This window comes from Pagrus major, chromosome 8 (genome assembly GCF_040436345.1).
Source record: "Pagrus major chromosome 8, Pma_NU_1.0".
In the NCBI taxonomy this organism is placed as follows: Eukaryota; Metazoa; Chordata; class Actinopteri; order Spariformes; family Sparidae; genus Pagrus; species Pagrus major.
In genome coordinates, this window is record NC_133222.1 from 16934863 (window position 1) to 16959245 (window position 24383).

Below are 24383 nucleotides of genomic sequence, written 5' to 3' on the forward strand. Positions count from 1 at the left end.
GAAGTTGTTCAACAATTGAAAAAGTGGCACTTGGTATAATGTGAAATCAAATTATGATACTTCTTAAAGGCTAGTTAGCAACTAAAAGGATAACACCAGTTACATTTATTTTTTTATTTTCATTTCACCTTTAATGTGCATGAACATTAAAGGTGAAAGAAGAACAAATGTATTTGCCACAGGTCTCACCTTTTATTGTACTTCAGCAGGAAAGCAGCCCACATAGTGATCTGAAGAGTATTTTGAACATATTGAATTATTGATTTTAGAGGCTGACTGATTAATCTGTTTGGCCGATTAATTGGCACCAATAGAACATTTCACAAATTAGCAGTACTAATTGAACTTGGTTCCAATAGTGTACAGCCTCCACCAGTCAAACAGGGAAACACATGACTGATTTATGTGTTTATCTAAGTAGTTTTTAATTTAAGGTTTGATGTTCAGCTATCCAAAAGTTAAAGTTTGTTCATTTTAATTTTTTGCGGCAGAGGGATTGTGGTTGATAAATCAACAAGCGGCTTTTTCCTGCTACAAAACATATATCGTCCTAAAATCCTCAGACAGCAGTTTTAAATGTCAAGATTTTGTAGCCATAAATACTCTGCTTTCTGTTCTCCCTCTCAACAAAGGGATATTACGGTGCATTATTTTTCGAAGTAGCAGAGAGATAAGAGTTTGGCTTTCAGTGCAGCTTCATAGGAGATGTTTTTAATTTCTTTCTTTCATTTTTTACTAAATCTGCACTTTGACCTGACTATTTGTTTAATTTGATTTATTATTTAGTACTGCATCATTTGGTTGCTGTATTATTTCTGTTTCAAAAGACAGCAATGGTTAAACAAGAAGCAAACAAAAAATGTTGTGGGGACAAAATACAATAAAACTTCTGCTTATCAAATATATGCATTCTAAAGCGTGAATCCGAGAATTTTGTCAGACTATAGTTGTACCATCAAAATCTATAATTGTTGCATTGATGACCTCTAATTGATTTCCATTCATTTATTGACCAGATCCATTTTAAAGTACAATTCTATTATAAGTTAAAAAGCATGCACAATGTAAAATGTAAGCTTTAAATGTTAAATTCAAACTCCTGGAGTTAAAGGAATATTCTTGCTTAGTCCAATTTCTTCTTGGCAGTTAAGGTGTGCCTGTCAGCTCTGATACCCAAATCTTTACATCAGTTAGTCAGTTATCACCCTGCCAAAAACTATAAATTGTGAATATTATTCTCTTTACAAAACAAAACATATGAAAATAATGCATTTTTTCCAATAACTCCCCAGTGTGTCATTTTTAAACTCAAACCAGTACATTTTACAACCTGAGTTGTCTTGGCCGTCCCCAGACCGGTTTTGCTGTTGATACAGATATTAAACTTTTTTAACTGAGAGCTGAGTGTGTCAGGCTTTGGCTTTGTGTGTCGCTGATGCTGACTATGACATATACTGGGTGAAGTAACTGGTCATGAATGACGCTGCTTCTATTGTCTGATACCCCTTCTAACTATATCTCTATTCATTCATCTTGCCCTCCAACCTGTAAGAAGATTTATATCTATTTTCCAAGTATTTGGTGGACAAGATGATAGCTAAGCCAGGATGGAATATCCATGTTTGTGGCTGGTGGCTGATGTGGTGTAATCCACCCTAAGCTCTTCCATGGATGGGATGGGGAGGTGGGGGGTCAGTAAAGAGCCTTGTGGAAGGCACCTCTGTCTCTGACCATGTTTGCTAGCACTGATGGTCAGGGCAATTTGGCTTTCAGTTTGTACTATTTAAAGTCACAAGGTCTTTTTTTGTTGAATGTTCATTATCCGGCTCAGAATAGAGAGGTGTTCAGGCTAAAAACTTAAAGAGTTATCTCAGTGTTTTATAAATATCGTAAACATTATGGGAGTTAAGTCCGCCTTGAGTATGCAGACCTGTAAGTGATTTTAAAGTGAGGTTACTTAATACTTGGATTTGACTCAGTGCCTACAGGTGGAGGCTAGTAAACGGCTGTGGCAGAGAAGGAAGCGAGCGTTTTGGGTAAAGCTTATGTAGAATCTTTAAGTTGGAGTTATAATGTCTCAAGACATTGAAGAGATAGCTTTTTTTCTGGTTTGTATGGGTAAGATGGTGCTAACGCTGAAAATAACTGTTGGATTGTGATCGTAAATGTTGCTTGAAAAACTTCATATTTGTTTGTCCTGAATGTGATATTTGGTAACCTTCATAATTAATTTTATGGTCATAGTGGTTTTAGAGATACAGGCTAGGTAGGCCCGAGGCCTGGCAGGTTTGAACATATGGTACAAATTTTGCTTTGGAGGGCAGTATTGAGTGTGTGTGTGTAGACAAAGAGGGTTGGGAGGTAATTCTGGGATGCAAGAATGGTCCAATTCAATGTAAAACTAGTAATGGAGAAGGTGCCCACTTGACAAACCCATTGACTTGCCTTCATTCATACACTCATCTATATAATAAAGTGGTTTAAGGCAAATGTACAGATATTATACTACTTAGTATATTTGCTCTCTACATCCTATAAAGCTTTTGATACCAGTGGTTTTCATTTCAGTTGCAGTTTGTAGGGGATCTAGAAAAACAAGAAGAAAAACAGATACAATGTGAATATGTGGTTTGTTTTGAAGGTATCAAACATTCAGAAGGGGTGACAATGTTTACAAGTAGGTCAAAAGTAGGTCATGGTAGGAATGATGAAAGGTATTATCTGTAACTGTCAGTAGATGATAGCCACTGAATCAGACTGTTGAATGAGATTAATTTGATGTTTATTTGAATGCTCACCCAACCATTGGCACATAGCACCATCTGCCCTAATAAACACTGATAAAATATTTTTAAAGCAACAAACTGCTGTCCAAAAAGCTAAAAGTGATATATTAGCATGCTGGTGCTACTGTCGGTTGGCTAACTTTATTTGGCACACAGAATCAATTAAGGCAGAAATGATGAGTTGATTAATGTATTTATTGGTAAGCAGAAAATTAATCATAATTTTATATAAAGATAATGACTTAACTATAGGTCATCGAAACATTTGCGCTTCTCAAACATTAAGATTGTCTTACTAGTTATCATTTTGTATTACTCAACATTGAAATCTGGGCAACATGGCCTTAATGACATGAATGATATATATCTAGATATTTTAAAATCTCCTAAAAAGCACTTCATAAATGTTCGGACTGGGCGACAAAAGCAAGTATCACAATATTTTTGACCTCAATATTGATATTGGGACAATATTGGGATGACTTTTGGTACTTTCACAAAATATTTGTATGCTTAGATTTTGATAAATAATCATCAGTAATGTGGATATGATGACTAAGTAGCTAAAGGCAGGTATAAGAACTAGTACTTTCACTTTACTGTTATGCAGCCTTTAAAACCAGGAAAAGATCAAACTTGGGCCATATTACGATAATGATATAATATCAATATATTGCCCAGCCCTAACATTTACCTTTAAATATACTACTTCACCTGTCGACAGACACCAGCTTTAATTTTGTGTCAGACTCTGTTATGGCTACAGACACTGTGGTTATGGAACTGCTGTTCAGGTAATGTGTATGTAATGATCCTCAGTGATGAACAGGCCATCTGGATAATGTTGGAAAAACTAGTTGAACTTTTCACCCTGAAAGCTTGTAAGTTTTTAGTTTATAGGGGGCGTGTTTTGTTTGAAAATTATTTTGCATGTGTGAAAAATACAGTCTACTGTGTGGGCAAATAAATTGTGTGTTTGCATACTCTATTTATTAATGTGCATGAATTAATCTTCGAGTGTAAACATTTTTGTCACCCAGACTTTTAGATGACATAGTCCCTGCTGTCTGTATTTAGTTGATGTGTCCCAAGCTTATATTGCCTCAGTTTCGCAGTTGATTGAGCTCTACGCTGTACTTATTTTAGTGGAGCTGGACAGATCCGCAGTCAATAATACTCTACGCTAAAGCCCCAGCTGTTTTGTTTTAATCAGATCCCAGGGGTTTTGGCCTGGCTAAATAAGGTTGGCTAATGGTTGTGAGTGACCCAGTCCTGTCTGCAGAAAACACCTCCCAGTGGTGTCAGTGCAGACGGCTTTAGTATATGACATTAGGAAAATGCTAAATCACTCCAGACTAGCTACTATCTGTACACACCCTGACTGAATGCACAACTTTAAAACATTTGGGTCATGTGTTTGGTTTTGTTTTGTTTATTAATGGGAACCTGTTATGTGTCAAGAAGAGAAATTGGTGGCAAACTTTAAGTAATCTGTAAGGGATATTTTGTTTGCATGTTCAAAGATATAATATGTACAATTTTTGCAATACAATGTCTAAAATTGACTAGAACTTGTTGAGTTGCGTACTTACAATGTTCAAACACAGAGATCATTTGATTGGTTGCTTGTCTATAACTTCCGGGGAAACACCAGATGTTACGTGAGAGTGAGGAAGAAAGTGACTAAAAATAACGTGAATAAAACTTTAATACATCACCTTGTCTGTGAACACTTCTGCCAGGTCGATTTTCATCGGCAGTGGTGGTTGTTTAATACTGAAGACATCATCTCCCATGATCCCACTCTACTTTAGGACATCATCAAACTACTGTGACCTCCTTTATTAGAACAGTATAGATATTGCAACTTACTACTCACTGTTCCTGAAAATTATCATCTCCTGTTTACTACAAACTGCAGTCAAATCTACATTACAACTTTGCTTTAATGGTTTCCTAAAATATATTTGATTTAGGCCTACTGTCCTCCTGTGTTTTGTATAATAATCATGAAGAAAGGGATGTAAGGCCCAATTCCAATCCACCTTTTGCCTCTACCGCTACGCCCTACCCTTAGCCTTTTTTTGTTGGGATACAGCGGTAGGGCAAAATAGCCAGATAGTGAAGAGTGTTCTTTTTTATTGATGACTTGTTTAATAGCTTGAAGATGAGTACAAATTGCTGTTTTTATTTTTGCCATTTATCTTAGATAATGATAATGCAAATGGCACTGTGATATCCAAGGATTGCCACTTTTAACGCAATAAAAGTCGACACAGCTAAAGATGGCATGTCTGAAATGACCGGTCATATGTGTTTACATAAACGTCACGACAAATGGTGACATATGAGGGTCTTGAAGGACTGTCCAGTTTCATAGTGGGAGATTTCAATCACAATCACTTCAATCACTAAAAATGTTTTTGCGGCAGGCTTTTAACCAACAGAAGCATTACACAACTGATGTGTGATACCCCTGTGAGATCTCACTGAAATTGAATCAAAGCAACCCTGTTTTGAAGCTCACCTCTTGTAGCTCGCTGGCACTCAGTGGAAATCATTAACTCACTCACAACACTGTGTTTAGGGTTCCAGAGCTTGACAAAGTACAATGGGACTTGGACATTTTAACAAAGATTTACCCAGAACACAATAAATAAATGAGTGGAAATTGGACTTCATGTTTGTTTGTATGATTCACTCAGAAAATCTTTGTTCAGCCTTATCCTGATGAACTAAATATATAGACATAACTAAATAAATGTTATATTTTGTAGACTACATACTTTTTTCTACCTGTGGTTCCATATACTCATTGAGCTTGCTTGGAAAAAACAATTTTGTAGAACCTTGAATTAGCTGTAGCCTTGTGCTACATGGCTTGTCCAGTGAATCCTAGCATTTATCCCACTGCCGGTGCAATATGTCGAGTCTCATGGATATTGCAATGTACTGCTGTCCTTCCAAAACAAAACATATCCCATAGCCTCATGTGCTGAAGGAAAACACGCGGATTACATGACCTTCAGTGGCCTACATGACTATGACATCATATTGATGCTTATCCTTATAAGATGATCTTCTTTAAACAAATCGGAAATGGGATTTAAGTTGACTTTACCTGCCCTCCTCTCAACCTGCTCTGTCTGTCTGGCCTCTTCCTTCCCAAAAGGCTGGTAATGCCACTGCCTGGGAGCCTGGCAACAAAGTATTAAAGAGATTGTTATTCCCACCGGCCAATCACTGCACAAGCCAGATCAGTGGGAAATACTGTTCTAGCAAAATGCATGTGACAGTGGTAAAGGTTTTAATTGAGAATCCCCTTTTGAATCTTGACCTGTATGTGTGCTCTATGCTCTTATCTGCTTAAAGTATCTATTTTTGTGGCAGATCCAGGCACTGCTTTATATTTTTTTTGGAAGGCAGCAGTTGTCAAGAAAAGCTGCTTATTTTTTTATTTGTTTTATTTTTCAATTTTGCGCTCAACCTTTATTTCTTGAAATCTACACTTTAAATTGAGCAATACAACTGCCTTTTACGGCCTTGTGTTTGTGACTGCTTTAATACAACTGAGTCATTCTTCATCTGTGCAACCTGATCCTGTTTGTATTTGACTTCCTTCAGTCGCATATGTCGAGGACACTACATCAAGAGCGTGTCCTTCCATGAAATCTCACCTGAGCATCTTAAGATGTGACTTGTTGATTTAGTTGGAGGCTGGACGGTCACGCAAACACTGGACATCTTGTCCAGTATTGTGAAGCAAAGAGCAGTAAATTGGAGGGGATGATGTCACCTCAGCTCACCCTCCTGTTGGTGACTGGCTTACTTATGGGTCCAGTCATACACTCAGAACAGTATGTTCCATCATCCAGTGCTTTTGCGTTTCACTTGCGTTTCTGGTTTAAGCAGAATCCAAGAGAGGGAGGAAGAGACTGTGTAGACGAGTGTGTGTGTATATATATGTGTATGTGTTTTTGTGTGGTGTTGAGTAGTAATCCTGAGTAAAATCACTGTCCCATCTGGCCAATGTGTCATAGTCTTTGTGTACGGGGAATCCTTCTTTAGGAGCCTTACCCTCCATCACCCCACTTTGTCGCTCATTCTACCACCTGAGAGGACAGACATGAGATTAATCTCTTACACAATCCACACCTTCTACCTCTTTCCTTAAATGTACAGGATAAGACGGGTGGTCAATGTACAGCTGTGGCTCACATGGATGTCTGATTTAGTGATATGCTTCTCTTTTGGGAATACTCAAAGAAAAAAAGAGAAATGACATGGTGGCCTCAGTGAATTCAGCTTTCTTTTGTGTGGGCGTATATACATCTGTGCATTATTTTGTACAGGATGTTACATGAATAATGATAAACAACAGATACTTACATAACCCTTCCAGCATATGGCATGTAATCCTGCTTGTAGTTCACAGCATCCATCATAATGCACCCTTTACTGTGTGTTTTTGAAAGTGCGCTTGAACATTATGGAGCATGTAAACACTGTGTCATGTAAAAGCACTTAAAAGATGTGTTCCAAGGATTATTTCTGACAGGGTGAAAATGCAGATGACTGACTCTGATTTATAATCCTACAGGGTCAGGGAAGACCAAGCAAAGCCCCTCATGTGCTATTGAACATTTTGAAAGTCTGAGGACAGCACAGTTGTGTACACAACAGAAAATGTCTCAAAATAAATGTATGGTTACTCAATAAAACACTTAATACCAAAGCATCATAAGTGTGTGTAAATGTAAATGATACTTATTTTTAGATGAGGAATTCAATAAGGAAATAAAATGCAATAAAAATAATTTTGAGGTACCATGAATAAAAACCGTAGCTATCAAATAATCCCAGATTTTCTAACACTCATAAACTGCATGTATTTAGGATTATCATTATTATGATTGTATATTTTTAAATGCAAATCTGTACTTAATTGACAATTGTTGGGTCGTAATCAGCAAGATATTGTTACCTCCTCTTCCAACCCCTTCTCCTCCGCTGTTTGCTTTTATTTTTCCTCTACAGCTGAAACAATTAGTTGATTAATTAAGCAGACTAGTAGTTGATTATTAACCTGCAACTATACAGAATATCTCCAATGAAGGGATTTGCCTGTTTTCTGTCTCATCAATGATAGTAAATTGATTATCTCTGAAATGTAAAGTGTCACCTTGGGCTCTGGGAAAATATAAGGGATATTTTCACTTATTCTGACATTTTATGAAAAAAAAGAAAAGAAGATACAGTAAATCAATTGATGACTGATTATGATACTGAAAGTACTTGAAGCCCTGCTTTGCTCTCTGCCATTACTCTCACTTTTATCCCATCTTCCCCTCTGTCCACCTCTCCCTCCTTCCTCTGCCTTTTTTTCCCTCCTTTACCTTTGTTTAGGTGTGACGGTAGTGGATGTTCAACCCACAAGGCTATATTTGTAGACTATGTATGTACACTGACAGATGGACCCACTCGTCGGAATGTTTCACTGTTGCTAAGAGATGTGGAAACATCCTGTCAGCTGTTAATACAAGCAGATTGATGACAAAGAGGAAATGGAGAGAGCACCTTGCAATCTTTGTGGGGCAACTGGCTAGAAATCATCATGTTGGTGTGCATCATTATAAAACAAAATATAATGTACTCAGTAGGGGGGTTCTTGTCTACAGCAGTCTCGTTAGCTAAAACCAACAGGTATGAATATGCTTTCATACCTTCTGCCATCTGTCAACTAAACTCTATGAGGAGAAGGTCATTTAAACATGGATACCTTATCCATGATCTACATCTTAATATTTTATTTGTTTATGTTTGTATTCATAAATTAACTTAATGTGATTTTAATTTGTGTATGCTTCTGATTCATTATTTTGCTGTCCAACCAATTTCCTTTTGACTGATCCTGAGGCTTTGGCTGATATTAGATATTATTGAATATCGCGATATTTGCAGTCATATGCAAGATTTTTCACAACATTGAATATTGAACAGTTGTTATGGCATCTTGGGGCTTTTGTTTAAAAAAAAGAAAATGCACACTGAGCTTTTGCGTCAGCGGAGGCAACATGTGTCAATATTTGACGAGGTGGGAATGAGACTGAGCTTGGTGCTGGTTGGTTACATACAGACATTCTAAGGAGAATGCCAACTCACCAGTTTGGCAATATTTTTCAGGCTTAAAGCGGGAGAAAATGGCGAGCCAAGGGACTTGAATGAGAGCACATGTTGTCTTTGCCATACATACTGTATATATATATGGGCGGGGCAATATTGTTCTATAAAATTTTGGATATCGCCCAAGCCTACTGATCCTTTTTTTTTCAAAATGAATTGGGCATAAATAAGAAGGATAGACACTTGAGCGAAGGTCGGATTCTTAAAACAATGATTATATACAGAAATATGTTTTTAAATGTATTTTCTTATTACCATGACAGTGAGTGATATGTGGTGATGACTGACTAGAAAACTTATTTTTCTCTCCCGACAGCTTCCTTATGGTCCTGGTGTGTCTTATCTTCAGTGTCCTGTCCACTATAGAGCAATATGCAGAATTTGCCACAGGAACCCTCTTCTGGATGGTGAGTTCTTTCTATGTACTGATATATGAAATATCTTTAACTTCCCCAGAACACCATAAAAAGACTAAATCCAGAAGTATCTTCATAATTCCCTCACATTGATTGTACATTTAGGCGCGCATCAGTTACAAGGGTCTGCTCCTATCAGCTTTTGTACTACATAAATAATGCAAACTGATTTATAAGTCACTGTCTTAAAGGTTTTTATCCAAAACACACTACAACAGCACTCACACACACTGACAGCAGCACCACAAACACCTGTGTGATTGAAAAAATTGGTATGTAGGGCCTTTAAAAACCCATCATAATGGTAGTCATGAAACAATTTATTGATTAATGGATTAACCAACAAGCTGATTGGCAAAACATGTTGAACGTAACGGGTTTCGGTTTTTTAAACACAGGCGTTTGCTACCTGTTTCTTTTTTTTTCCAATTTATATTATCTTATTTCCTTGGACTAGTGGGGGCACAAAACAAGCATTTTTAAGATGTTGCATAGGACTCCTGTTAGATTGAATAGATAATTTAAAGATGGAAATAATTTCAGCCCACATACTGGCACACAAATCTGTTGATGAGGGGGTTATATATTAAGAAAATTAATTCAGTGATGCATTCTTGAAATTAAGACTTTAGTTTTTTTGTGTAACAATATCTTTTCTTTATTGATAAAATTCCTATATATTTCATTGGAGAGACTAAATGAAAGGGCTGACCGATGGCTTATCTAAAGCTCTTATTGCTGCACTGCAGTACCCTTCTGTGTCCACATGATGGAGACAGAAGATCTCTGGTGAGAGGGATTCTACCCGCCATCTTACACCTCAGCACAAAGATATTACAAAGCTAAAGAAGACTAATCACTTTCTCTTATTGCAGATGCCGTCACACAACACCTGCCAGCTTGTATTGCTTTCATCCAAAGCCCTTTAAAATGTGTACATAGTGCACGTTTTTAGTATGTGACTGCTTTTTTTTAATCTGCTAGGATGACACTAGTTATGCACAATCATTTGGCTCCACACAGACTGCACTTGCTGCTACTTGCTGGTAAATTGGCTTTTTTTGTGGCTTATAAGGCTGTTAAGGCTGCTAAATGATGCAATAAATCCAGGGCTTGCAACAGGTAGAGAAAATTATGGCTGCTGTTTGGAAACTCTACAAAGAGCTTGCATCATCTGTCTTTCGCTGGCACACTGTGAATATAAATACACACGTAGCTACTGCGTACTCGCACACAGTTTACACAGACATTTACACAAAGGCTGCATGTACATAGACAGAGACAGACACACACACACACACAATCACAAAATACACACATGTACCACCTCCTGAGTCCCGGGGGCAAACAGAGGACAGAGTGGACACTGTGTTCTGTAAACTTTTGGCCGGTGTCCTTTGAAGACCTACTATCACAGTTATTCATTTATTTTTACCCAGGAAGAGCCAAATACTCTCTATCATCATCCCTAACTCTCTTTCTCTCTCTCTCTCCTCCATCCACCTTTTTTTCTGTAGCTTCATTACTCAAGAGACCAGCAGTAGTCATCACATAAAGACATAGAAATAGAAATAAGAATTTTCTTCACACAAACTATGGTTAGTTTTAGTCTGTAATCGTCAAACTCTGCTTATTTGCACACCTGGCTGTGTGCTTGTGTATTTGTAATGCGTGGTTTTAGTTCAATATTAATTGTGAGATAAGATAATACCTTATCTTGTGTGCCAGCATACGTGTGCGAGTGTTTGAGGGGTTGGAGCTCCGTTAGTGGTGTCATGGTGGCATATAGTGGTGGTAGTAGCTATACTTAGAAAGTTCAGGGTTAGCTGACATGCGTGAATCACAGGCTGCTTGTTTTGGAAGGCAGAGGGGACATTAGTCCTTGAGGATATTTGGCCTTCAGGGCAGCTGCCAAAGTAAAGCTAGCCAGGCTGGGCAGGAGGCACAGAAGCATGCACACACACAGTCACACACACATGTGTCGCATGGATCTCTTCATCCTCTCTTTTACCCAAGTCTTGTTCAGCGCACTTTTAAAAATTTAAACACATTTTACTCAACCATTCTTCTGCCCTCACTACATGTAAGTACACTAAACACACCTACAATGGATTCCCTTTGAGGATTTTACTAGAAGCAAATGTGAAAGTGTGAATTCATTATTGGTAAACAATCACAACACAGCTATAACACAAAGAGCAGGTGCAGATAATGCCCCAACAAGAGAATTAAAGCTATCTATGAATCTCTCTATCTACTATACAATGCAATACAACCACAATACCAAAAAGTTGAGACACTGTTTAAAACTTGAATATAAACATGTTGCAATCATTTGCAAACACACTGTGTTTACTGACAACGATTTTAGTTCCCGAGGCCATGTAGTAATATCGGTTATGCAATTATGTGTTTAACAAAATGCTGATCCTCGGCCCATCCCAGCTTGTAAATGACTGAGCTTTTTGAGGTTGCCCCTTTCATACCAATCACGATACTATCACCTGATAGTAATCACTATCACCAACCTGTTTACCTGTGGAATGTTCCAAACAGGTGTTTTTGAAGCATTCCACATATTTCCCAGTCTGTTGTTGCCCCTGTCCCAAGTTGCACTACATTCACTGTCCAACATTAAGTGTCCAGATTCTGGGTGAGGAAATGTATCCAAATTTCCACAATGGAACGAAAATAGTTGTGTCCATGGCATGTACACTCCTTTCTTCTAACAACCCCACAATGCAATGTGCCACATATTATAGATGCAAACATTAAACTTTTGTGACTTTCTGACCTTTTATTGAGTGGCACCATTAGACTATTTTCTAATATGAGAAATATTGAAATCTAATTGGAAGGAAGCAGTTATTGCTCCCACAAGTGATTCATTTGTTACCAAATTTAATATAACAACAGTGTACGGATATTTACAATCCATGATAATGAGATAATATTCACAACAAAACCTCATGAAAAGAACATAAAAGGAACTAAACTGTTTGTTGAGAGTAGATAACTGAGATGTAATAATTGTGTCATGATTATCAGTCACATCTTAAAAATTTGAGTAAACATGTTTTCTAATATCTGTAAATCTACCTTATTAACCACCACACCTCTGACACAGCACGTGCAAATTAAGTGTGATTGACGCTGAAATCCAACGTTAATAATTTATTTGTAACTTTGGATTGTGTGCCATCGATGAGTTTCAAAAGATTTGTTAAGCTTCTGTGTGACTTTGTGTGTGTGTGCACCTTTCTTATAGTGGGACACACAGATGAAGCAATCTAATCACATTTTCGTCTGACACCGTAATTCCCAAGCAGCTCTTTCAGTGAGCTTCATCCTCGTCTGGCGTGACGAGATTATGGCTGCGCCAACAGGCGGCTGTTTTCAGTAAACATGTAGCTGCCAGTTTCTGATGCACACACAAAAACACCCCAACATCTGGATGACCCATTTTATGGAATTATTACGACTAATCCCTTCAAATTCCCCAAATTCATGTGTGCCTTTGACTTTCAAATGTTACCCAGATGTCATAATTACTAAACTTGATGAATTGATGTTGGGCGTTTGGTGTTTGTGCTGATGTTTTGTTCTGACTGTGTGAAAATTTTAATGAATGCTAAGAACGTCATTAACCCAGTTATAAAATAACACCAGAGGCTTTGTATATATATTGCAATGTTTGTCAGTGTAATATACAACTTTATAAAGTCCAAAATATAAAGAATATAAACATTTGTGCAGGTAGAACCTCATCCGTTAGCACAATTAACACCCTTCACGACTGATTATACAGTGTTATACAGACCCAGCGAGAGGGACTTGAAACATAGTCTGTTACTTTCCTACACAAACAATAAGGCTATGGCTGGCTGGTCAAGTTCAACTGGAATGGATGTTATAGATAACTTGGTTCCAGGCCTCTGAATGCCTGCCCAGATCTTCGATTTGTTCAGCGATTCAGATCTGAATGAATGAAGTGAAACCAAATGGAAATTCAGTCTGATTATCAGGCTACGTTATAGAGACTTACTGAACCATTTCTGCCCGTCTCTGTCTCCAGTTAGGCCTCTTTATCTTCCTCTCTCTTTGTCTTTAACTCAGTGACAGAAAATGAGCAATTCATGGAGATGAATAAAGGGTATAGGGATCCCAGGCCAGACGACTCAAGCGCAAAATCTAAAGCTGTAAACAAGGTTAATTAATGAAAATGGGCAAACTGATTGTTCCGAAAGCAGCAAAAAGTAACTCTCCGTCTGTCTGTACCATCAATATGATGAGCCTGATAGAGGCCTTAGGTTGGTATTAAAAAAGTTGTTTTTTTATTGTACTGTTGCAAAAGTATCACTAAATGTACACATCAGTGAGTTTTCTCTATGTGCTCATATGAGAGCGACACTTTTGCCAGCCAGAACAGTGTCTGCTTTGACTGACAGGTCATTGTTTTGGGGCTCTGTGGTGCTGTGTTATTGCAGCAGGGCTCATGGTATTAAGTTTCATACAAGGGGTGGTCAGGGAGCAGCCAGTTCAAGCAATCAGCGAGATGGCCACCCACATGGCCTTAGGTTTTAACAGACAGTATGGTGGCTAAATATTATGCATACACGGTGGCCAGGAACACGATCTCCGTCAGACAGGGTTAATGAATTCACAGAGGCGCACATGTATGCACATAATAGAGAAACAAATGCACAAAGGCATATATTGGAACACAATTTAAAAACAGCAACCATAAGAGATATGCAGTTGCATATACGTCTTCTTCTAGTGCTGCAGAAAGGTTTGCAAATATAAAAACATCTCAACACCCAAGTTGATTATTTAGCTTTCTTATCTGTTAGGCAGCAGTGTGATGGCATCTCCCCCCTGTGGCTTCAATCACTTAGCCATTGACCCTGTCTCAATGTGAGCTGTCATCAGCCATGTTATCAGCCTCCATCTTTCCACCTGGTTGGTTGGGTGATCTTGGTACTAGACCACCTCAGTGTCTTTCTTTCTCTGTCTCACACACCTGTCATTACCCACTCATATCATGTCGTAAATCTCTGTGATTGATTATAATGGCCTTAATGCTTTTAGATTAGTCTTAATGCATGGCACAGTGTTATCAATGTGTTTAGAACTGATACCTTATCTACTTCCACATCCCCTCGTCCTGTATGTGTTTCACAATGATAGTCTCAGTACCAATGGATTCATGTAACCCTTGCTCTGTGTTTGCATTGTGCTCCACAGGAGATTGTGCTGGTGCTGTTCTTTGGCACAGAGTATGTGGTCCGGCTGTGGTCGGCAGGCTGCCGCAGCAAATATGCGGGCATCAAAGGACGCCTCCGCTTTATCAGGAAGCCCATATCAATCATAGGTGCACCTGGCATTTTCCTTTGCTCCCATTTAATACAACGGATGTCATGAATTGTTCTTGTATATCAACAGCTTTGATCATTAAAGCAACGTAAGGCTTTATGTAGCGCAAGGTTTCATTGAAACTGAAGTGATTGCAATCTGTCGCTCTAATCTCTCTTTCTTACAGATTTGATAGTGGTCATTGCGTCAATCATTGTGCTCGGTGTAGGGTCCAATGGCCAAGTGTTTGCAACATCTGCCATCAGGTAGAGCAACTGTTTTGTCCTGCAATTTTATTGTTTACCAGTAGCTGGACAGGGATCAGATTATAATGAGACGGATGAGGCGCTGTATTGTTTTGCAGGGGCATCCGTTTCCTCCAAATCCTGCGCATGCTCCATGTGGATCGACAGGGAGGAACGTGGAGGCTCCTGGGATCTGTAGTCTTTATTCATCGACAGGTAGGTCGAAAGTATTCAAGCTAATGCTGTTAAATCAGTGTTGGCATGGATCATAAGCTTAGTGATCCATACGAACACTAGAGATATCACATATCTCTATGGAAGCCCATTTCCGCCAGTTAAAGAAAAAAAGAAGATGAAAACTAATCTTGATTAAAAAAATTACTTCCATGTTAAGTCATAATTATAAGATCCAAAGTCAAAATTATGAGATAAAAAGTCAAAATTATGAGATAAAAGTCAGAACTGTGAGATAAAACCTCAAAATCATGAAATAGTCAAAAAATTGAGATTCAAATGTCATAATTATGAGATAAAAAGTCAACATTTATCAATAATTTTGACCTTTATTTCATAATTTCAACTTTTTAACACATAATTCTAATTTACCATGAGAATATATATTTATATATATATATATGTATATATATATATATATACATACACACACACACACACACACATATATATATATATATATATATATATATATATATATATATATATATATATTTTTTATCAGTATGGAAGCCCTAAAGGGCCATGCATTTATACATTTTATTTCCTCCGTTTTCCCGTGATAACGAGTTAATTTCATTTGTTTTCTCGAGATCTCGAGTTATTATCTCGAAATAACAACTGCCGTTTTCCCGAGATAATGGGATAATTTTCTCGAGATCTCGAGATAACAAAACTTTGTTTTCCCGAGATAACGATATAATCTCGAGATCTCGAGATAATGACTGTGATATGATAGGCCTGAGATTATGGAGACACCCAGGACCTGGTAGCTGGTCAGCTATGTAGTTACCGACGACATCAGGCTCACTTAGATTGCGCCGCCGATATAGCTGAAGCCTTGCTAACTGTCTTTTTAGATTACGCACACTAATGTGTATATTATCTGTAATAGCAAGGCATAATGCTATTTCAGCCTGTGTCAGGCCTTGATTGAAAAGATATGTGACGCAGTGATCGATATACTCCTGCTCCTCTGACATTGCTACACTGAATGATGTTTCCTGCAATGATTTAATATACTACACTACTGTTTTGTTTTCTCAAGATCTCGAATTAATTATATCGTTATCTCGGGAACACAAGGTTTCGTTATCTCGAGATCTCGAGAAAATTATCCCGTTATCTCGGGAAAACGGCAGTTGTTATTTCGAGATAATAACTCGAGATCTCGAGAAAACAAATGAAATTAACTCGTTATCACGGGAAAACGGAGGAAATAAAATGTATGAATGCATGGCCCTTTATCAGAGCTAACTTTTCATCAATTATTTTTCTTTAACTGGCAAAAATGGGCCATACATATCAGACCGATTAGATGAGTTTTAAGCAAAGCCATTATCCTGTTGCATCACTTTGCTGTAGGTTCCTCTACACTAGGTTGAGTGCACAGACCTCACCTCGCCTTCCTGGTCAATTTACTGCTAATTACAACAAATCCAATGTGCGCAGTCAGAAATACATGCACACATGTGTAAAAATAAGCCACAGCTAACCTGACTTTATAAGGAGAAGAAGAGAGATCTTCTTTTTCACTGTGTCCTCGTACCCTTGTTTTAGCATTTTCTCAGGCTGATACACAATGAAGCCAGAGGATGTAATGTTCTTTTCTTAATCCCCGGAGAAGACTGTGTTCTTTGGTTATAGTCAAATCTGACATTCACGTCTCTTTGATGCATAACAAGAACAGGACTGATCAGAGAGGATTGTGTGCAAAGATCAGGAAAATACATGTAAGATGAATCCAAGATGAGCCTAATTTGATTTGTTGCCATCCTCCTGTTGTCAGATGACCACTTTATCAAATGATGTGCTCTGTTTAGTGGAAATGCCTTTAGCAGTGTCAATAAGGTGGAAGTGAACAGACTAAGCACGTTAGGATGTGTGCTCAGAATCAGTATCATTCAGCAGTATCTACATTTGCCTGCAAATTAAGGTACGACATCCTCAAGACAGGAAACAATTTAGTTTCAGTCAAAGTAGTTTGAATATTTTTCCCCCATTTGCTGTATTTAACCTTAATAGACACTAAAATGTACTAGATTGCATAGAAGACAATGGTAACACATTCTCTCTGGTTTCATGAATGTAGGTGATCCTGTCCTACAAGGCCTGTAAAAGACTGATACTAATTCAATTGTTAATCCCAAACAGAATGTCTTAAGCCAACATTGGTACAGCGAGGTGACTTTTTGGAGGAGTTTACAGAACTATGGTCCTATTTCACGTCATCTCTCACATGGCTCTATAGGTGTAAGGGACAAAGGATAAAAACTGTCTCGCTTTCTGCCATGACACAATCATGGAACCAAATGAAGCCAACACGGAAGTGCCAAAAACTGCAGTTTGATACAGTTGTATGTATAATCTTTTAAACAAAATTTTCATAGTATCATCTTTGGTCAACTTAATGTGTTTTTTAGGAGCTGATCACCACCCTGTACATCGGCTTCCTTGGCCTGATCTTCTCGTCCTACTTTGTCTACTTGGCGGAGAAGGATGCTGTGGATGAGGAGGGCAAGACAGGCTTCTCCAGCTACGCCGATGCCCTGTGGTGGGGCGTGGTAAGGTTTAGAAGAAGCAAGTCCTTCACTGATGTTTTTTTACTGTGTATGTTTGTATGAGAACATTTTCAAAATATTGTTTTTTTGCTATGCATATATTACTTCCTCCTTGAATGCCAATTAAATTTCCCAACACAGCTTACATACCTGAAAGGCCACATCACACGTACATGAAAAAAGATTCTTTTCTCAAAAGAGCTGCAATAAATAATCTTCACAATGCACTCACAAGTGGAGTCTTAACTAGAAAAATGGAGATGGCTAGCCCACCCTGGGTAGACCAATTATTAACGTCCTTGTGTTTTTTTCATTCTCCTCTTTGGTTCTTCGTGCAGCATGCATGTGTTGCTGCAACACTTAACACACAGGCAGGTGTGTTGATGTTTTCCGTGCGTAGAGCTGGTTTTGCTTATTCCCTCTGTACTGAGGCTCGAGTTTCCAGAGTAGTTAATTAAACATTTGAATTGAAAGCACAGAGTAATGAGAAACCTATGGCAGCCTTGTGCAGGGGATCAGTGTGCCACAAAGAGACGGTAATAAACCATTCACCTCTGGGCTCTTTGGCTCAAAGAACTTTTAGAGCACCAATATAAAGTGTCAGTTCCCTTAATTAAAACTTTAATTGTGGGATTACTACCTTTATGTAACGAGGGTTAGAGGGGTCACAGTGCTCCTTGCGGCTCTATGGAAAGTTGAAGAAAGCTGTTATTTGTGTTGCTCTGCTCACAATGCTGAGAAAAGAATCGGGGTCTGGGATTTGCACCTTTTTGTTTTTCTGAGACTGTAAACTTGTGAATCATGAAACGCTATTACAATAGGTTTGGTCAGGTTTCTGAGTGTATGTGTATGTGTGTGTGTGTGTGTGTGTGTGTGTGTGAGTGTGTGTGTGCTTATTGAAATGAGATTGCGCTGATTGGAGAATGCTAAGCCCTCCCAGCATGTATTCCTTCACTTGGCATGATTTCCACATTCGGATGTGCAGGTGCGGGGCACAGCTGGAGGACAAGCCGATGCAATGATTCATATCCCCTTCTCTCCCTCTCCCTCTCGCTCACTCCCTTACCTTTCCTGCTTCTCTTCTTCTTTTGCCAATTCCTTATGGTTAGGTAATGGCTGTTTGGTTTTAACAACCTTTTCTAACTTCAACCTGGACACAATGTTAAAAAAGAAAAGGAGAACTCTTACAGTAGCTTGGAAGTCGCCATTGGGTACATTTAGTAAAAAACACTAAATCCATGTGTCATAGGCAGATGTAATATATTGCAAGCTGGGTGTTGATCAACTTATAGTGGCAATAACATTATAGTGCACTATAAAAGTGGTTATAATGTGCTATAAAATTATTTCAGTGTATTATTTAAATGCGAAAATTTTAACATTATGTTGTTTATAACGATGAATACTCACTGCTATAGGTGCATTTTAAGGCATTACAAGTATGCTCATAATGTGTTATAATGCATTGTAGACATGAGCTTCATAGAAAGTGCTACCCTTTATATAAAGATCCTTGTAATAAGCATAAGTTAATAGGCAATAAAGCCCTTGCAAATCTTATAAAACGCTTATTAACAGTTATAGACTATATGAGTGTACAAAGGAGTAATTAACCTTAATAAGGCAGTGGTTTTGCTTTAGATCTGATAGCTGCAAAAAGTTAAGTTAGTATGTATTAATGATGTATTATTAATGTTTTTAATGCTATTATGAACAATTATACAAAATTCAGTTTTATCAATGTTTTTAAGCAGTCAAGTTTCTTATAGGTACTTATAAATGTCTTATAATCTAACAATGAATGTGTTTATTATTCTATTATTAACACATATTATATATAGTATTTTTAATGTTAATAAGCATCTAATAAGCACTTACAGGGGCCTCATAACCTGTTAATTTACGCTTATTACAAGGACCTTAATAAGGGTTAACCTTCAAAAAAGGGTCCCATTTGAATTGAGTGTAATCACACATACAGAACGTATGCTTGGAGATCAGCATTCATAGGAACATGTATATATGCATGTAGACATGCACACACTAACTAACACATTGTCAAAGACCAGGTTTGTGACCTTTGTGTAGACATGAGGGGGTTTTTGCCACACACCCTACAATCTGAATGAGAGGAGTGTTTTTGAGTAGACCATTCCACTCTGATGGTCAGGAGGACATTGTTTAGTCATCGGATTTGTGGATGAGGGATTAAATCCCCCACCACTCCACCCACCCCCCAACATACACCCACCCACCCTTCCCGCCCCTGCTCCTTCTTTTTTACTCCCAAAGCCCTTTTAAGTATCTCACCTTACATCAGCCGCTTTGTGTTAGCGCTCAGCGGCGGCTCACGCGCCGATGCCCCATAGACACCCTCGGTAAGCCAAGTGTGTTCTGAATGTGTCAGAATTGGCTCGGCTTTCAAAGTGGGTGTACATGCAAATGCAAGAGGTATTTGTTTTCCCCCGCTCACCCTGGCAAATTCCTACACTCGCTGGGGATTAGTGGTTGGGAATCTTATTCCCTTTGAGGAGCAAGAGCCTCAAATGCTCCCGCCATCACTGACAGTTGTGAAGTAAGGCCGGAATGGCTGATGAACTTTGCTTACTTTATTGTCTAACTCCTGTTATAGACTGCTGTGGTAAAGCTTTGAGAGCTCTGCATTGACTGACATTTTCATTACATCAGCAGTTCTTAAGAAATGAGGGGGAGCTCTCTGAATGAGGGGTTGGCAATCTGAAACATCAATAATATCATGATCTATTTAATTGCAATCAGGATCAGTGATATAAATTGCAATCTCTTTTCTCAATTTTGAAATGTCCTGTAGACTAGCCGGACTTGAAATAGCCTATGAATTTGAGTAATCTGTTAAGATAGTTCTGTTTTGGCACAAGCCTGTTAACCGCCGTGTAGCTTTAACTCTTGTTGCATTATTTACAGTGTGGAAGAGAGGAAGAGACATGTAAAGTAAATCATCCCTACAGCACAGCCACCTAGGTGGCTACCTTATCTTTTGGTATGTTAACATGACGCAGATTTGCTAGTTAATGAGGTTATGCAAACTTTGAAAACAGACTTAAAAGGACATTAAATACCACAATCTCTACAATTCACCCAAGAAGCAGATTGAGAACACCTTCAGTGACACTTACTTAATGTAACTGCAATGTTTAACATTTAAAACAATACTGTTTATATTTATGTTACATTTGCATCAGTTACAGTAGGTTCATCTGGTTCAAAGTAAAGGATAACTATTCATTGTATTAAAAAGACACCTTCTATTTTCCTGTCTCAGCCTACAATTTGTGTAGCTTTAATTTTGATGAAATCACATTAGGCCTAAATGTCCTGACCTTTTTTTTTGCATCAGTGAATGGGCTGAGTATGTTGCAATCTGCTTATGAGAATGTTTATAGATGTAAGATGAACTTGATCCACCCTCTGTCTTTAGGTGACTGTCACCACAATCGGCTATGGAGACAAAATTCCTCAAACGTGGATAGGCAAGGCCATCGCCTCCTGCTTCAGTGTCTTCGCCATCTCCTTCTTTGCTCTGCCTGCTGTAACTATAATTTTAATCTAAATGATATGCAATTCATGAACAGGAAAAATGTATTATACTAATTTTGTTTCACATAGTCTCAAACTTATTACAGCTTGGTTGACTCCTGTTTTTCATTTTTAATTTCAGCTTAATTTATGTGTTGAAGCACAATTAGACTATTTTTGTCCCTCTTCTTTTTGCTGTATTACTAAACCAATGTAATGTTTAAAGAAATAGGTTTTATTTGTCTGAGATTCTGGATCTTAACCTCTACGCCTAGTGTTTTCTTGCAGTATCGATCGATACAGTCCAACCTTATTCTTTCTGATTAGGGTATCCTGGGTTCGGGGTTTGCCCTGAAAGTCCAACAGAAGCAGAGACAGAAGCACTTCAACAGGCAGATCCCTGCTGCAGCCTGCCTCATACAGGTACATACAGGTTAGCATGGGGCAGAAACAGCTCAGCATTAAAAGATGTAGTGCAGTAATCCACAAGGTTTGCATTAAAAACCAGGTCAGACGAGGATTCATCAGTGATTGAACAGGAGACACATGACCTGTATACCACACTTTGTATTGGAACACGAACATGGCAAGAAAATATTCACAATCTGATACTTGTTTTTGAATGGAGCAAACGGTTCACTTTTCAGATCTGCCAGGTTAAGCTTCAGCAAACACTGGAAAGTAACAGTATTTGTTGTCTGCAGTCCCTGTTGAGCCATGGAAAAGGTGATCTGTATCACACTTGCCAAGAGTGAAACGGTAGACGAAGAAGTGGCTATGTTGTACCAAAAGCTAACCATTACATGAGTTACAATTACACAGAACACATTGAGACACAAGCAAAGTTTAGACACCTGTGACACAGACACCTCTGCAGGCCACTGACAAAATAATGCAGCTATCCACTCCATTACTTGTGAAAAAAACAATGATAATACCATGAATAGAATAGAACTGCCTCGTTAAATAATAGAGTATTTGTTGAATGTGAATCAAATAAGCTTACTTTGTAGAGCATCTTTTTAAGGATAGTAAAATATAAACTGTAAAACAATTAGAGACAAATGCATATGAATAAAGAGAAACAAATATAAGTAAAGTACAATTTATATACAAGAATATGTCTGACACTTTCATGTCACTGAATTTCTGTAACACTGGCCTAGTTCTATGCTTCGTTTAAATATTCTTGCTCAACTGACTAGCACTAATTCTGTGCTTTAACCTGTCCGCTTTAGACACTTTGGAGGTGCTATGCAGCAGAGAAACCAAACGGCTGTGCTGTTACGTGGAAAATGTACGTTCTAACTCCAGATGCTGTCAACGTAGTGGAACCTGACAACTCCAGCCCCACCATCAGGAAACTGAACATATCGGTAAATATCCAGTTCGACTTAAATTCAGAGCCGAGGGTGTTTGTGTTATTTTCAGTCACAATTGATTTACTTTTTTCCACATATTTTCTTCCGTAACCATTCAGTATTGTTAAAAATATGAAAATATGTTTTTGATGTCGTGGGAATGAATGCAACCATGGACATTTTCTCAGTTCTTTGTCTCTCTTTGTCTCACTGTTTATTGTGTTTCTCCCATAAAGGTGAAACCCCACCCAGACAAATAAGAACATCCAGTCTTAAAATCCGGATCATATGACCATTTATTTGCATATTTTTTGGTTAAAGATAACTAATTTGAAAATGGCAGTATTTTGAATATATGAGAAAAAACTTTTTCAGTGGACCTTTGAAAGAATCATTTGAGCTTAAGGTGCAGAACATCAGATAGTCTACAAAAGAGCGTTGTTAGAAAAGCCATCAGACTGTGATACTGCAGGGCGGATTTGCGTAAGACTGGCCCACACTGTATTGTCTTCTTGTGCGGTTCACCTTTCACAACAATATTAGCTATGTTGCGCCTAGGCCATACAACATAAAGGGGCAAGTTAAGTTCCCACAAACATACACACACGTGGAAGGACACACAAAACACACAAATGCACGCACACACAGCGGCTCCCCCTCCCTGAAGGCCTGACTCCACCAGGATGACTCGAGGCCTTTGTCTCCGCCGGACAAAGACTCAGTCAGTTGAGATGATGTCACTGCCGCCTTTCTCATGGGAGTAAACCTTTGTCTAGTAGAACAACAACAAAAAAATCTTTGTGTAGCATTGAACCCACATGTATTGGGGAGAATGAAGGCTGCTTCCGCTCTTTTCTGTTTCAGCATGTGACTTTCTCCTCTGACTTTCCTCTCTCTCCCCTTTCTTTTCCCTGTCTTTCAAAATTCCTCTCCTGTTTAACTGACTTTATTTCACTCTTTCATTTTCTTCTCCAGTCCTCCTGTCTCATCTCTTTCTGCATATTTTCCTCTGCCTCAATCTTGTTCACAATGGTTTTCCTCCTCTCCTCTTTGTATCACTCCATCAGTCTCTGTTGCTTTATCTTTCTCTCTCTGTAACTCATAGTCTGTTGCAGTTTTTTTCCTGCCCTTCCATCTTTCTCTCTCTCTTTTCTCTCTTTTTTTTCCTTCAATCTTATGACACCCACCACCACCACCTCCCTCTCTCACTCTCTCTGCTAATGAGTCATTCAAACCTCGGGTATTTGGATTGAACCTCTGGCCAACTGTCAATGCAAAAGACTGATCCATTGAGTCCAAATAATTGAGTTTCTGTAAAGGCCACGTCCATGACGTTGGTGTGGGTCAGTGGGTCTAAGGCTTGGACCGGAGGCACCATTTAGGTCCTCAGAAACTCACTGACTCACACAACACATTGCTCTGATCTCACTCAAAGAAACTGAGATTGAACATGTACTGCTGACGTCACCAGCGTGCAAACATAGAATTTGGTAGGATTATGATGCCTGACAACAATGTGAACTTAGTGAGAAACATTGTGAGAAAATAATATGTTTTGGTATTTCAGTGTTTTTGGCATAGTAGGACTGCTTAACACCTGGCTGAAATGGCTGGAATAGTTCATTTACTGTTTAAAGAATATGTTTCCTGAACTATTTTGAACACCTGGAATCTATTGTAGTACTAG

The 24383-nt window shown here is 38.4% G+C and overlaps 1 protein-coding gene across 2 annotated transcripts in view; it reads left to right on the top strand.

The window, feature by feature from the left end:
• Nucleotides 1–24383, top strand: part of kcnq1.2 (potassium voltage-gated channel, KQT-like subfamily, member 1.2) — a 184973-nt gene that overhangs the window by 7438 nt on the left and 153152 nt on the right. For both annotated transcript variants that reach the window (XM_073472223.1, XM_073472224.1), the window contains exons 3-10: nt 9286–9376; nt 14633–14759; nt 14928–15006; nt 15105–15201; nt 17643–17783; nt 21238–21348; nt 21663–21758; nt 22574–22711. In XM_073472223.1, coding sequence (XP_073328324.1) covers nt 9286–9376; nt 14633–14759; nt 14928–15006; nt 15105–15201; nt 17643–17783; nt 21238–21348; nt 21663–21758; nt 22574–22711 — 880 coding nt within the window. The remainder of the gene's footprint in view (nt 1–9285; nt 9377–14632; nt 14760–14927; nt 15007–15104; nt 15202–17642; nt 17784–21237; nt 21349–21662; nt 21759–22573; nt 22712–24383) is intronic.